This window comes from Bos taurus, unplaced genomic scaffold (genome assembly GCF_002263795.3).
Source record: "Bos taurus isolate L1 Dominette 01449 registration number 42190680 breed Hereford unplaced genomic scaffold, ARS-UCD2.0 Leftover_ScbfJmS_1901, whole genome shotgun sequence".
Classification (NCBI taxonomy): domain Eukaryota; kingdom Metazoa; phylum Chordata; class Mammalia; order Artiodactyla; family Bovidae; genus Bos; species Bos taurus.
This window is the reverse complement of record NW_020190998.1, coordinates 40,245-52,473: the sequence shown is the minus strand read 5'-3', so window position 1 is coordinate 52,473 and position 12,229 is coordinate 40,245. Positions and strand designations below refer to the sequence as shown.

Sequence of the window (12,229 nt, the reverse complement as noted above, 5' to 3'; positions counted from 1 at the left end):
GAAAGAGGTTTGACTTAGAATATCAAAATAATAGGAGAAGCAGCTCTTGCGAAATCAACAGGCAACAGATGCGTTCCCAGATGCCATTAAGAAAATCACTGGGTATTAGCTTTTCACGGGATAGCTATCCCAGAGTCTGGGTTGCTATCTCAATTTAGTTCCCTCAGATTGCCCTCGGGGCATTCAGACACGGGGTCCTTACCCTAAGCAATGCAGCCTGCGCCTCCCTGTCAAGGCCCCCCCCTGCCCCCCCACCTTGCTAGTGGCAGACGTGAGTGTCTAGGCTGCTGCTCCACTGGGAGTTGCCATTAGGCATGTAATCTGTGGGTTTTAATTATTTATGTATGTATTTTTTTTTCCTCCCGATTATATTTCCCTCTAAGATTCCTAGGCTCACCACAGACCCGCCAGTGAGAGTGTTTCGTGGTGTTTGGAAACTACTCTCTTTAAGATTCCCTTCCCGGGATGGATTTCCATCCCTACCTCTTTTATCTCTATGTTTATCTTTTATATGTTGTCCTACCTCCTTTTGAAGACAATAAACTGCCTTTGTAGGTTCCTGATGTCCTCTGCCCGCGTTCAGAAGTTGTTTTGTGGAATTTTCTCAGCATTCAAATGTTCTTTCAATGAATTTGTGGGGGAGAAAGTGGTCTCCCCATCCTATTCCTCTGCCATCTTAGGACTGCCCCTTGAAACATGGGATCCTAATTCCACAACCAGGGTTTGAACTCATACCCCTTACACTGGAAGCACAGTTTTGTTTTCTGTAATTTAAACGTTTATTTTTTGCTTGGGGATAGCCGATTAAGAATATTGTGACAGTTTCAGATGAACAGTGCAGGGACTCACCCATACATAGACATGTATCCACTCTCCCCCAAACTCTCCTACCATCAGTATTGCCACATAGCACATAACCAAAAGAATTAAGAGAGATAAAGGAGAGAAAGAGATAATGCTCACTAACCATATGATTATCTGCATGTGCAAATTCAGACACCCTCAAGTTATCAAGGGCTTACAAGATTATCAGGTGCTATGCTTCTATGTAGAAAGTAAATACTTAATTTTTTTAATTAAAAATATTTATTTTTGGCTGCTCTGAGTCTTGGCTGTGACACTCGGGATCTTTGTTGCCACATGCAGGCTCTTTAGTTGTGGCATATGAAAGTTTTAGTTGTGGCACATGAATTCTTAGTTCTGGTATGTAGGATCCAATTACCTGACCAGGGATCGAACCTGGGCCCCCTTCACTGGGAGTGCAGAGTCGTAACCACTGGACCAACAGGAGGGTCCTGAAAGTAAAGATTTTAGAACCACCCTAAATCTGGTGGCTCAGAAAGTAAAGAATCCACCTGCAATGTGGGAGTCCTGGGTTTGATTCCTGGGTTTGGTACATCTGCTGGAGGAGAGCAACTCACTCCAGGATTCTTGCCTGGAGAATCCCCATGGACAGAGGAGCCTGGCAGGCTACAGTCCATGGGGTTGCAAAGAGTAGGACATGACTGAGCAACTAAGCACACACCCAAAATCTGGCTGAGGAGAAGAAATATATCAGCTCTTTTTCTCTGACAGCATAACATCTGTCCTGAGTTCCTTGATTTCTGCTGCATTTTCCTAATCTTACATCACTTTGGGGACTGAGACCCATTTTCTCCAAGATTTGCTAGAGGGTAACTGCTCAAGTGTTCGTAGGAATATGCATTTCCCAGGAAGCCTTTAATCAAGCAACACAAGCTGATATCAGAACTCCATGAAAGAGGACTGTGGAGACAGTGACTCCTGATTATAGTGGTCACCCAAACAGCTATCTTAGATCAGTAGAAGGAGCAGTCTCAGGCTGTGGTAGATGTAGTAAGGATGCTGAGCCAGAGGAATCCAGAAGGACTCGAGTTGCATCCCTGCTGCCTGTTTTCAGAGGCCCTTATGGACTACGATCACATGAAGGTCACCCTGACTTCCAACTTGGAATTCTCAAGGAGACTAGGACCTTGATGTAAGACAAGTAGCTTCAAAAAGCAGAGAGTGGAGTTACAGGGTTCGTCCTGTGTCAATGTGAGGACGTGAAAGTGCACTCACAGTAGCATACACTGCATCGAAGGAGGCCCTGGAAAATCTCTATCGCTGTGCTCCCCAGGAATCTCAGGGCACAGATGTCAGGTTGATTTCAGTCTGGAAATTCTCAGTGACGTGAGGCCTCTATCTAATAGGATCAGCCTAGTTTCGTGGGTGGACGAACCTGAGCCTAAGCAGGACCTCAGATGACAATGCTGAGTGTTAGCGGGGACCCCTGGAGAGGGAGCCAAACAGCATTCTGTAAATTCTTAGCTCTGAGAGACCCAGAACAGCTACTTCTAAGGGGTCCCCACATTCCACCTGTGTGAACTCAGGGAGGACAAGGCCTTCTTTAGCAGGATAGGGCCCCAGATCTGCAGAGGGGTTTCATCTTGACCATAACTGGACTTAGGGTGAGGACGATCAGTGCTAATGAGAGGATCTCCCCAGAGCAGTGCTCTGATTCCTTCCACTAGGGACTTGGGTTGGAGAAGGAAATGGCAACCCACTCCAGTGTTCTTGCCTGGAGAATCCCAGGGACGGGGGAGCCTGGAGGGCTGCCATCTCTGGGGTCGCACAGAGTCGGACATGACTGAAGTGACTTAGCAGCAGCAGTAGCAGGGACTTCGGAAGGCAAGGGCTTTGTTTGGGGGCTGTAGGACTTGGGTTCATAGATGGAGGCGTTCGGGGCTCTGATAAACTGCACACGGAGGACCCTGAGAGAGAATCCAGGGACAGATGAATATTGAGCTACCGGGCTTCCCGTAGCATGCTGCCCTTACTGTCGACCCCAGACGACCTCACGTAGGACCCTACGCAGCTCCCCTCCACTTCCGCTTCGAAGGCGAGGAGGTCGACCAGTAGCCGCAGCAACCGTTTGGTGGAGACTTAGTGTCCAGGACTTCTCTGGAACCAAGGTGAGGACCTGAATGTAGCTGAAGGGACTTTCCCAACCCTCCCAGTAATAAAAGTGACCCATCCACATCCCACCCCTGTGATATGGCTCTTGTGGGCCCCTCAGAGCTATCGGCTGAATGTGGTCTAGAGTCTCAGACTAAGGCGTTGGTCTGTGGGGGTAGGCCCAGATTCTACCCCGGAGGAGGTCTAGGACCTAGATTATGGCCCTGAGGGCTGAGGAGCAGAGTTCGACACTGCAAGAGGGCCACACTGAGCGACTCCCCTATACTGGGCTCTAGGAGGCCTCGGTTAAGCTGGCCAACTGTGGTGCCCCCTGGTGTCCACTGGAGGTGGTTTTGGTGAAGTGAGAACCTTGCTCTAACCGAATAAACCCAGTTCAACAAAGGGAGCTAGTCTGCAACATGATTCATGGTTGTGACGCTGAGTAAGGATGGCGGCCACTTCCTTAAGAAACGGGGCCACATAAAGCGCCAGCCCTGTTTTAAGGCCTGGGAGAATTGGGCGTTTTGACATGATACTTCCCGGGACATCTCAGGGAAATGAGCAACCAGGTCAAAGTGGTAGCCTTAGGTTAATTAAGGGAGGGTTTCAGATTTGCCAGGGGTCATGGTGAGAAACTCGGGGGCTGTGAACATGTTCCACACCACATCATTCGGACCAAATCCTCCCTGACGTCATCCCTGGCAGACCTCAAGAATACATGTCAGTCCCCACTGTGGGCTAAGGAGTGGTCAGCTAAGGCAGTGGTGAACAGAGGGAGAGCTCTTAGACCCTTTCATGTGTCAAATGTAGACCTTGGATACTTCTATGTCCTGGCTGTTGTAAATAGTGCTGCAGTGAACATTTGAGTACAAGTGTCTTTTTCAGTTAGTTTCCTCAGGATATATCCTCTGTAATGGTACTGTTGGCTTATGTGGTAGTTTTATTTCTAGTTTTTTATGCAGAGTGAATTAAGTCAGAAAGAGGAAAGCTAATATCATGTATTAATGCATGTATATGGAATCCAGAAAGATGGTACTGATGAACCTCTTTGCAGGACAGCCTGGCTCTGCAGACATAGAGAACACACTGGTGTAAACAGTGGGGGAAGGAGAGGGAGGGACAGATTGAGAGAGTTACATTGAAAACGTACACATTACCATATGTAAAATAAATAACCACTGGGAATTAGTTTTATGACTCAGGGAGCTCAAAGCCAGTGCTCTAACAGCTTAAGAGGGGTGGGATGGGGTGGAGGGGGAGAGAGTTTGGAGAGGGAGGGGACATACAGTATACCTATGGCTGATTCATATTGATGTGGGGCAGAAAATAACACAATATTGTAAAGATATCATCCTTCCATTAAAAATAAATAAATTTGTTTTTAAAAAGACATATAGAAGAAAAGAGAAGCAAAAAAAAAATTAACTTTGAATTGGGATCTTGGATGGGACCACAGGGACATCAACCTGCCTGCAACAGCTTCCATTCTTAGGAGACCGTGTTTGGGAAGATGAGGTCATCTTCACTTCCTCCTGTGGGGACACAGGGTGATTGGCTTTTACTATCAGACTGGTATCAGTTCAGGAGAAAGGGGAGGTTCTCTGCCAGGCGCCCAGTTAAGGAACCTGAGTGAGGACTCAGAGCATGCATCCCAACCCTTGGATTTCAGCCCAGGAAATCTCAGGGATGGGCTATGAGGTTGAACATCTGCTTTACTGTTTTATACCAAGTCTAGGGGAGGGGAAATGTCTTGTCTGAAGGTGCAGCCACCAGTTAGCAAATGGAGAATAGTGCCCAGCATTTTAAGGAGCCAAGGTAAGGACCTTGAATGATGATCCCAGTGAACTCAGGATAGAAAAGACCCTACTGAGCTCTCAGCACTGGGTATCCCCTGGGAGGGAGGTGGACTGAGGCATCCCTTCACTTGCTTCTGGATCATGTGGAGGTCTGAAGTGTCTGCATCAGAGCCAGGACTTGATGTGATAATACTGAAGATGAGCAGAGAGGACCCCACTGTCAGCACCTGGTGTCACCTCAGTAAATCCAAAGCAGGGCTGAGAGGATGCAGAGGAATAGTAAGGCCTCTGTTCTTCCTCTGGGATTCTCAGGAGACAAGCTGAGCAGGAAAACAGGAGGCTTGTGGGTTCCTAGGGCAGTGTCCTCAAGGACACCTGCAGAGGTGGCCTTTGATTAAGCCAAGGTAGAATCTCCCTGTTCTAACGTGCTCATGTCACCTCATTCTCCATCCTCCAGGTGCCCCAATCTCCTGTCTATTGGTCCAGACCCCTGCCTGCGGTCCCTGACCACAGCTGTCATGCCTCGTGGGCAGAAGAGTAAGCACCGTGCTCGTGAGAAACGTCGCCAGGCCCGGGCTGAGATCCAGGGTCTTCATGATCAGGCTACCACATCTAGGGGAGAAGAGACCACCTCCTCCTCCCCTCCTGATTCAGAGAGTGCTCCCTCAAGCTCGTGTGCTGCTGGCACCACCACGGGTCCTCCGGGAGCCCAAGGCACCACCAGTGCTGCTGCAGGTGCTATACGCAAAAGATCTGGTGGTGGTGGCACAGCACGCTCGAGATCTGGAGTAGGTGGCATAGCACGCTTGAAATCTGGTGGAGGTGCCGAGGGCCAAGTTCAGGGAGGTGAAAATTCCTCCCAGGCCTCAGCTGCTGCTGAGATCTCTCACACAGATCTTCTGACCATGGAGTCAGAGAATTTGGTGAAGTACATGCTGTTAAAGTATAAGATGAGGGAGCTAATTAAGAGGTCAGAAATGGTGAAGGTTATCCACAGAAGGTACAAGGCGCAATTCCCTGAGATCCTCAGCAGGGCCTCTGAGCACATGGAGATGGTGTTTGGCCTGGTGCTCAAGGAAGTCAGGCGCAACAGTCACTGCTATACCCTGGTGAGCAACCTAGATCTCAGCGACAGTGAGTCTATGAGAGGTGACTGGGGGCTGCCGAAGAATGGTCTTCTGATGCCTCTGCTGGGTGTCATCTACCTGAATGGCCATCGTGCCTCTGAGGAGGAGGTCTGGAAGTTCCTGAATATTCTGGGCATCTATGATGGAAGAATGCACTTCATCTTTGGAGACACCAGGAAGCTCATCACAGAAGATCTGGTGCAGGAAGAGTACCTGGAATACAACCAGGTGCCTGGCAGCGATCCCCCTCGCTATGAGTTCCTGTGGGGTCCTAAAGCGCTCACAGAAAACAGCAAGACGAAAGTCCTGCAATTTTTGACCAAGGTCAACAATTTGGTCCCTGACGCCTTACTGCCACATTATGAGGAGGCTTTGAGAGAGGAGGCAGAGAGAACCGGAGCCAGAGCTGCAACCGGGACCGGCCCTTCTGCCTCAGCCAGCGCTGACCCTTCTGCCTCGGCCAGACCTGGCACTTCTGCTGCAGCCAGGGCTGGCACTTCAGCCTCAGCCATGGCTGACATGTCTGCCTTAGCCGGTGCTGGCCCTTCGGCCTCGGCCAGGGATGGCACTTCTGCTGCAGCCAGGGATGGCACTTCTGCCTCAACCAGTGCCCACTCCAGGGCCACATCCAGCCGCTCATCTGGCCCCTAGTGTGGTCTGAAGCCCATTCTTCACTTTGTGGTTGGAAAAGCCTGTCAACCTGTGTTCCGAATATGCATCAATAACTTGTTGACTTTTTATTCCTCAATTTTCAATTGTTACTTTTTACAACAAAGTTTATTTTAGGTTCATGATAGAAGTATTTGAATTACATGGGTCTCATGCTGTTTGCTGTTTGTCAGATTTAGGATTAAGAGTTTTGTTCTTTGAAATAACATACTGGAAATCCTCAAATCACTTTTGTGATCCAAGATGAGAATAACTACACTTTAGGATAAGAATACCCATAGAAATATGCAAGACACCACACTAAGGCTCAGAACATAGATGCACAGACAAATAGCTGAAAGTTTGTCAATTTTGGGTGTGCTTTACTTACTCTCTGTTTAGTTTCCCTTTATATAAATGTAAAAGATATATACTTTGATTGGATTATATTTTTCAAGAATGTTTGAGAATATAAATTACAGCAAATGATTTATACGTGGTTCTTCTTTTACACAAACATTAATTGAGCATGTGCTCTTAAGAAAACTTCATGCTTGTACTGGCAATATTTAGTCAAAAAAAAAAAAAATCAGTGCATGCCTCTGCCCATGCAGATACAGTTTCTCAGAGAAGCTGTCATTATTTGGAAGAGGCTGAGTTACTCTCTAAATCAGAAAGAACAACAAAGAAGCAAGGTAAAGAGGGGGTGGCGAGAACATATTACTTTGGTTTCATTGCTAAGCAGAAGTTTGGCTGATTGGGGAGGTTGGATCTTTTTTTATTTTTTATCAGTTAGAACACTGCATAGTCCCTGACATCTCTTAGATGCCAAAAAACAAAAAAACAACAACCCAGCTGATGTAACATCTGAGGTCAAGATAATCGTAGTGATAACTGCCATTGCCCCTAATGTCTCAATAGATACAGGCGCCGTGCGCAATGCTTTCCATAAATACATATATTCCACCAATCCTACCAGACAGAGCTTATCAAACTCACTTCACAGTGGAGAGCCTGAGGCTTATAGAGTTAGAGTTTGGTTTTGTGCCAAAATACTTAAGGCTGGTAATTGACAGAGCTGGGACTAGACTCCTGCCCTAAACTAACATGAGCACTCATACTATTCTCTCCCCACCCTGAGACACACCCTCGTCTTTTTTTTAAACAAGTACTTTTGACATTTCATTTCCTTTTCCTTATTTATTTACTTTTTATTTATTTATTTATTTGGCTGTGCTGAATCTTATTTGCGGCACATGGGATTTACTTCCCTGACAAGGGATCGAACCTGGCCCCCTGCATCGGGAGCCTGGGGTGCTAGCCACTGGACCACCAGGAAAGTCCCCACCCTGTATCTTTTATTTCAGTGTTTTTCTCAGCACTTCAAAATTTGTCCTAGGTGATAAAAAAAGAATGCCCTTGTGCTCAAGCTACTGGATTGGAATGTGTAGCCAGAGCAGTAAGAATACCAGATATATTTAACAAAAAATACGTATACCTTATTCATTACTCACAGATGAATGAAAGAGACAATATTCTGTGCCAGTATAAGCATGTACGTTGGCCATGTTAGATAACCTCTGAAGACCAAGGGCTCTCCATATCTTGCTTACAGTCTCTTGCCTATAGAAAGTAAATCTATCAGAACAGAAATGCCATGAGAACCTTCACCTGGCTGATGAGGAGATAGATTGATGTACTTTTTTTTTTTTTCCCTGATGGGCTACCACCTCTCCTTGGACTCCTTGGGCTATAGCTTGTCCATCTCCCATCACTCCTGGGACAGGGACCCATTCATTCTCTGTAGCACTGCAGAGCAAACACAGCTCAAGAGTTTGCAGAGATGTGGAATTTCCCCAGAAGCCTTTAATCCAAGACACAGCAAGATGAGGACCCCATGGAGGAGGATTGAGGAGAGCAACACCCCAGAATATGGGGTGGGGGGTCACTGGGAGAGCACTCCCGTCTGCTCTCAGACACAGGATCTCAGAACTGTTAGGCTAAGCATGCCTCGCTTATTTTTCAGGCTTCTCAGAAACTTGGTCTTGGGACCGAGTTCTGAGGTTAGATAGGAGAGAGGGTCAGTCTCTCAGAAATGATGGTGATAAACCTGAATGAGGGTGATAGAAAGACCCAGCCACAACAGTAGCAACTTGTAAAGACCCGTCCTCATTGGCAATCCCATGAAGTCCAGAACAATCCAGGCTGCTGTGGTTAACTCAGGTCCCGGGAAGGTGGGGACATTGGGAATCAGCAGAGTCCTCAGCCTCAGATCAGCAGAGAATAGAGCCCCAGGAAGGGTGCAGAGTCAAATTGAAGACCCAGGGTGTGGATATGGAAGCCCCTCAACCCCAGCCGACAGGGCTACACTAAGTCCCTCCTCTCCAGTTAGCCCTGGGAAGCATAGGTAAGAGCTAGCCAGCTCAAGGGCCCCCTGACTTCTGGCTGGAGGGTGTCAAGGAGATGTGGACCTTGGTTTATAGGCTGGCTCTTCATCAGAGAATGGAAATCCCAGGCATGACATTTGCACAGTCCTCTATGAGGAGTGTGTCAGCCAACTACCCCATTACAGATAAATTCTTAGAAAGTCCTGCAAATGTAATGGGCCCTGGGAGGGAAGAGGCAGGGCTTTCAGAGTAAGTGTATCCCTTATTTCCTGAAGGAGAATGGCTTCAGGGCATTAAAGTCCTTGGACTAATGGAGGAAGCCTCTATCAGCTGAGGAAGGGTACCCAGTTCCTAACAGGAATCAACAGATGGCACTGACTGACAGCGAAGGATCCCTCCCAGAAAGAAGGGGGCTACAGAGGGCACTGTTCCTGTTAGGCCTTAGACTGTGCCACTTAGGCCTGGTGACATGGTGAGTCCTACTCACTTCCTTCCAGAACATCTCATGGAGGTAAAGAACCTCATCCTGATCAAAGGGAGCAGCCACAGCTCATAGAAGTATGATTTCCAGATTGTGCCAGAAGGTAAGATAAGGACCCTGATGACTGAAAAGACCACCCACCTCAAAACAATGGGGCAGAACTTATTCCTTCCACTACTGTTAGCCTCGGAAGACCACAGGCTGTGGTGGCCCAATGAGGCAAATTCCACCTCTTCCTCGCGGGTCTCAGGGAATTGGGGGCTTGAGGGGAGAAGCTTTAAGGTAAGTCAGTGAATATTTCCAGGTTGTAAATATTTCAAGGTTATTTCTAAGTCAGGGTGAGGATGGTAAAGAATGTGGGAACCCACATACCAGGATGACCACGTAGAATCCTCCCTAGTATCAGGCTAGAAGGCCCCAGGCAGAGTTGTCAGCCCAAGGGACCCTTCAGTTCTGACCGAGGAGTAGCAGGAAAGTTAGGGTTTTGGTCTGATGGTGGTGGTCCCATGTCAACAGAGGGGGGGATCTTGGGCTTGGCTGAGAGTCAAATTTGGGACCCTGATTTGGAACCCTGATTTGGGACCCTGAGAGGAACTGTCTTTTATCCTCAACCAGCTTCTAGAGCTTTCATCCTTGTGAGACTATGGGCAGGAGTAGCTAGATAAGGCCGCCCTCATTTCCTCCTCCAGGCTCCCAGGGAGGTATGGGTCTTACTATGAGGAGATAAGCCTCAGGTCCAGAAGGAGGGGATTCCCCAGGCCCCACCAGAAGTCAAATTTTGGAGCCTGAGTGCAGACTGAGGAGTGGACCCATCCTTGAATAGAGACAAAGAGTGTCATGCCATACCCTTTGATATCAGTTCTAGAAAGCTCCGGGGAGGGCTGTCAGGCAAGGCTTTCCCTTACTTCTTTATATCAGGCCTTCTTTTTGTCATTGTTGAATCACTAAGTCGTGCCTGGCTCTTTTTTGATTCATGGACTGTAGCCCCCAGGCTCCTCTGTCCATGGGATTCTTCAGGGAAAAACTGGAGTGGGTTGCCATTTCCTCCTCCAGGGAATCTTCCCAACCCAGGGACTGATTTAGGTCTCCTGAAGCTCCTGTATGTACCATAGGCAGATACTTTACTGCTGAGCCACTAAAGTGGTCCTATTTCAGGCCTAAGGGAGGTCAGATCTTTGCTGGAAAGTGCAGCCACCAGTCATGAGAAAGGAGGCATATGGTGCCTTCCAGGCACTGTGGTAGATGCTTTACAATTACCATGCCACCAGTCCTTCCAGACAGGGCTTCTCAAACTCACTTCACAGATAAAGAGCCTGAGGCACTCTCAGAGAGTTTAATGACCTGACAAACTTCCCATGGCTGGTAAGTGGCAAGGATGGTCGTAGGCCCTTGAGGTGAGTTAGTCTAAAGCTCACCCTCTCACTCCTGCAAGCCTGAGCTGACCTTGTGCCCTTAATTCCCCTTTTATTTTCATTACTGTGAAATGTATCAGAAGCAATAAGAAGAAGGACTCTCAGGTCAAACTATTATATTGTAATACATAGCTAGAGCAATAATAATAATAAAACTAAAATAAATGTGACATGTGAAGAGAAGAAACAAAGCAATGATGTTTGCTGACAATAGGATCATCTGTCCATATATATGAAGTCTCGGATAAGCTTAAAAGATCTGAAAGCTTTACGGTTACACATAAGCTCCAAAGATCAGGATTCAAAAACAAGTCATCTCAGAGCCATTTCTTTGTATAAAGAAATATCTATTAGACATAAAATATAAAGTTTATGTATTCGAACATAAGTTCCCTGTGAAGTCTGGCTGAAGGAGAGAAGGGACAGGTTTGCCGGAGTCCAGCTCCAGCAGCCAGGGAATCAGCCTGAAGGGATGAGCGGTGCCGGCCAAGAATGATGTAGCCTCTGACTCGAGGTACGGACCTACATGTTTATTTCAAGCATCAGGTCTTCTTTTATACTTTGACAAAAGCATTAGGTCAGAGGTTTGACATTTTTCAGTTCCCCCTCACCCAGATTTATTGTCTCATTGTTGCCCTTTAAACAGAGTTCCTGTTTCAGCCATTCTCTCAGAATGGTGTTTACTTGTGATTACATTGTAACTCATGCTTATGTCTGGGCTGCATACCACATCCCTCAGTTTATTTCTTACCTTTCTAAATCCTGCTTGCCCCTAGTATCCTAAGCTCACTCTCTCCTAAAAAGGCTTCTCGCTATTCTTAATTATTCCTAAACCCTAAACTCAGCAAACTTCCTTTGCCATCAACATTTCCCTCACAAACAGGTCTCAGATAACAATCCTTCCCATGGCCTCAAGCTGCGGCCTACATGCTCACCCTGGGACATTCTTTGTAAAAATCCTTGAACAAATGCCAATGGTTACTTTATAGATTATTTTATGGGCACAACTGCAGAAGGCTTTGTGCTTTCTCATAGTTCTCTGAAGAACAATAAGCACCTTAACGTTCTTTCCAGCCAACTCAACCGAAGAAAGAACAAGTCAGAATCACAAAACCTAACTCTTTCATCCCAGGACTGTGCCTGCGGGATGAGGAGAGGGGGTTTGGGCCACACCTCCATTTTGTCAGTAATGCCTAACACGGCTCCTGACACAGGTTACCATGTTTGTTTCTCTCACACGTCTCTACCTGGGCCCCCTTACTTATGCCATGGATTTCCCATCTCGCCTCACTCCTAGGACAGGGACTCCTTCTCTGCAACACTTGCAGTAGAGAAACTGCTTGGGGCTTTTCAGGGATGTGACATTTCCCAAGAAGCCATTTATCAAAGGAGCAAGGGCCTATAGGAAGATAGCCATGCATCT

At 47.2% G+C, this 12,229-nt stretch overlaps 1 protein-coding gene across 1 annotated transcript; it reads left to right on the top strand.

The window, feature by feature from the left end:
* The first annotated feature begins 1,712 nt into the window (after window positions 1-1,712).
* Window positions 1,713-7,015, top strand: LOC107132081 (melanoma-associated antigen B2-like). The gene is made up of 2 exons (XM_024989080.2): window positions 1,713-2,972; window positions 5,209-7,015. Exon 2 carries the CDS (start codon window positions 5,270-5,272, stop codon window positions 6,527-6,529), a length of 1,260 nt encoding a protein of 419 aa, XP_024844848.1. The 5' UTR covers window positions 1,713-2,972; window positions 5,209-5,269; the 3' UTR covers window positions 6,530-7,015.
* The last annotated feature ends 5,214 nt before the right edge of the window (window positions 7,016-12,229 follow it).

Bases quoted from the DNA above. Each gene is read 5' to 3' on its own strand.
- LOC107132081 (XM_024989080.2), top strand. From the start codon at position 5,270: ATGCCTCGTGGGCAGAAGAGTAAGCACCGTGCTCGTGAGAAACGTCGC.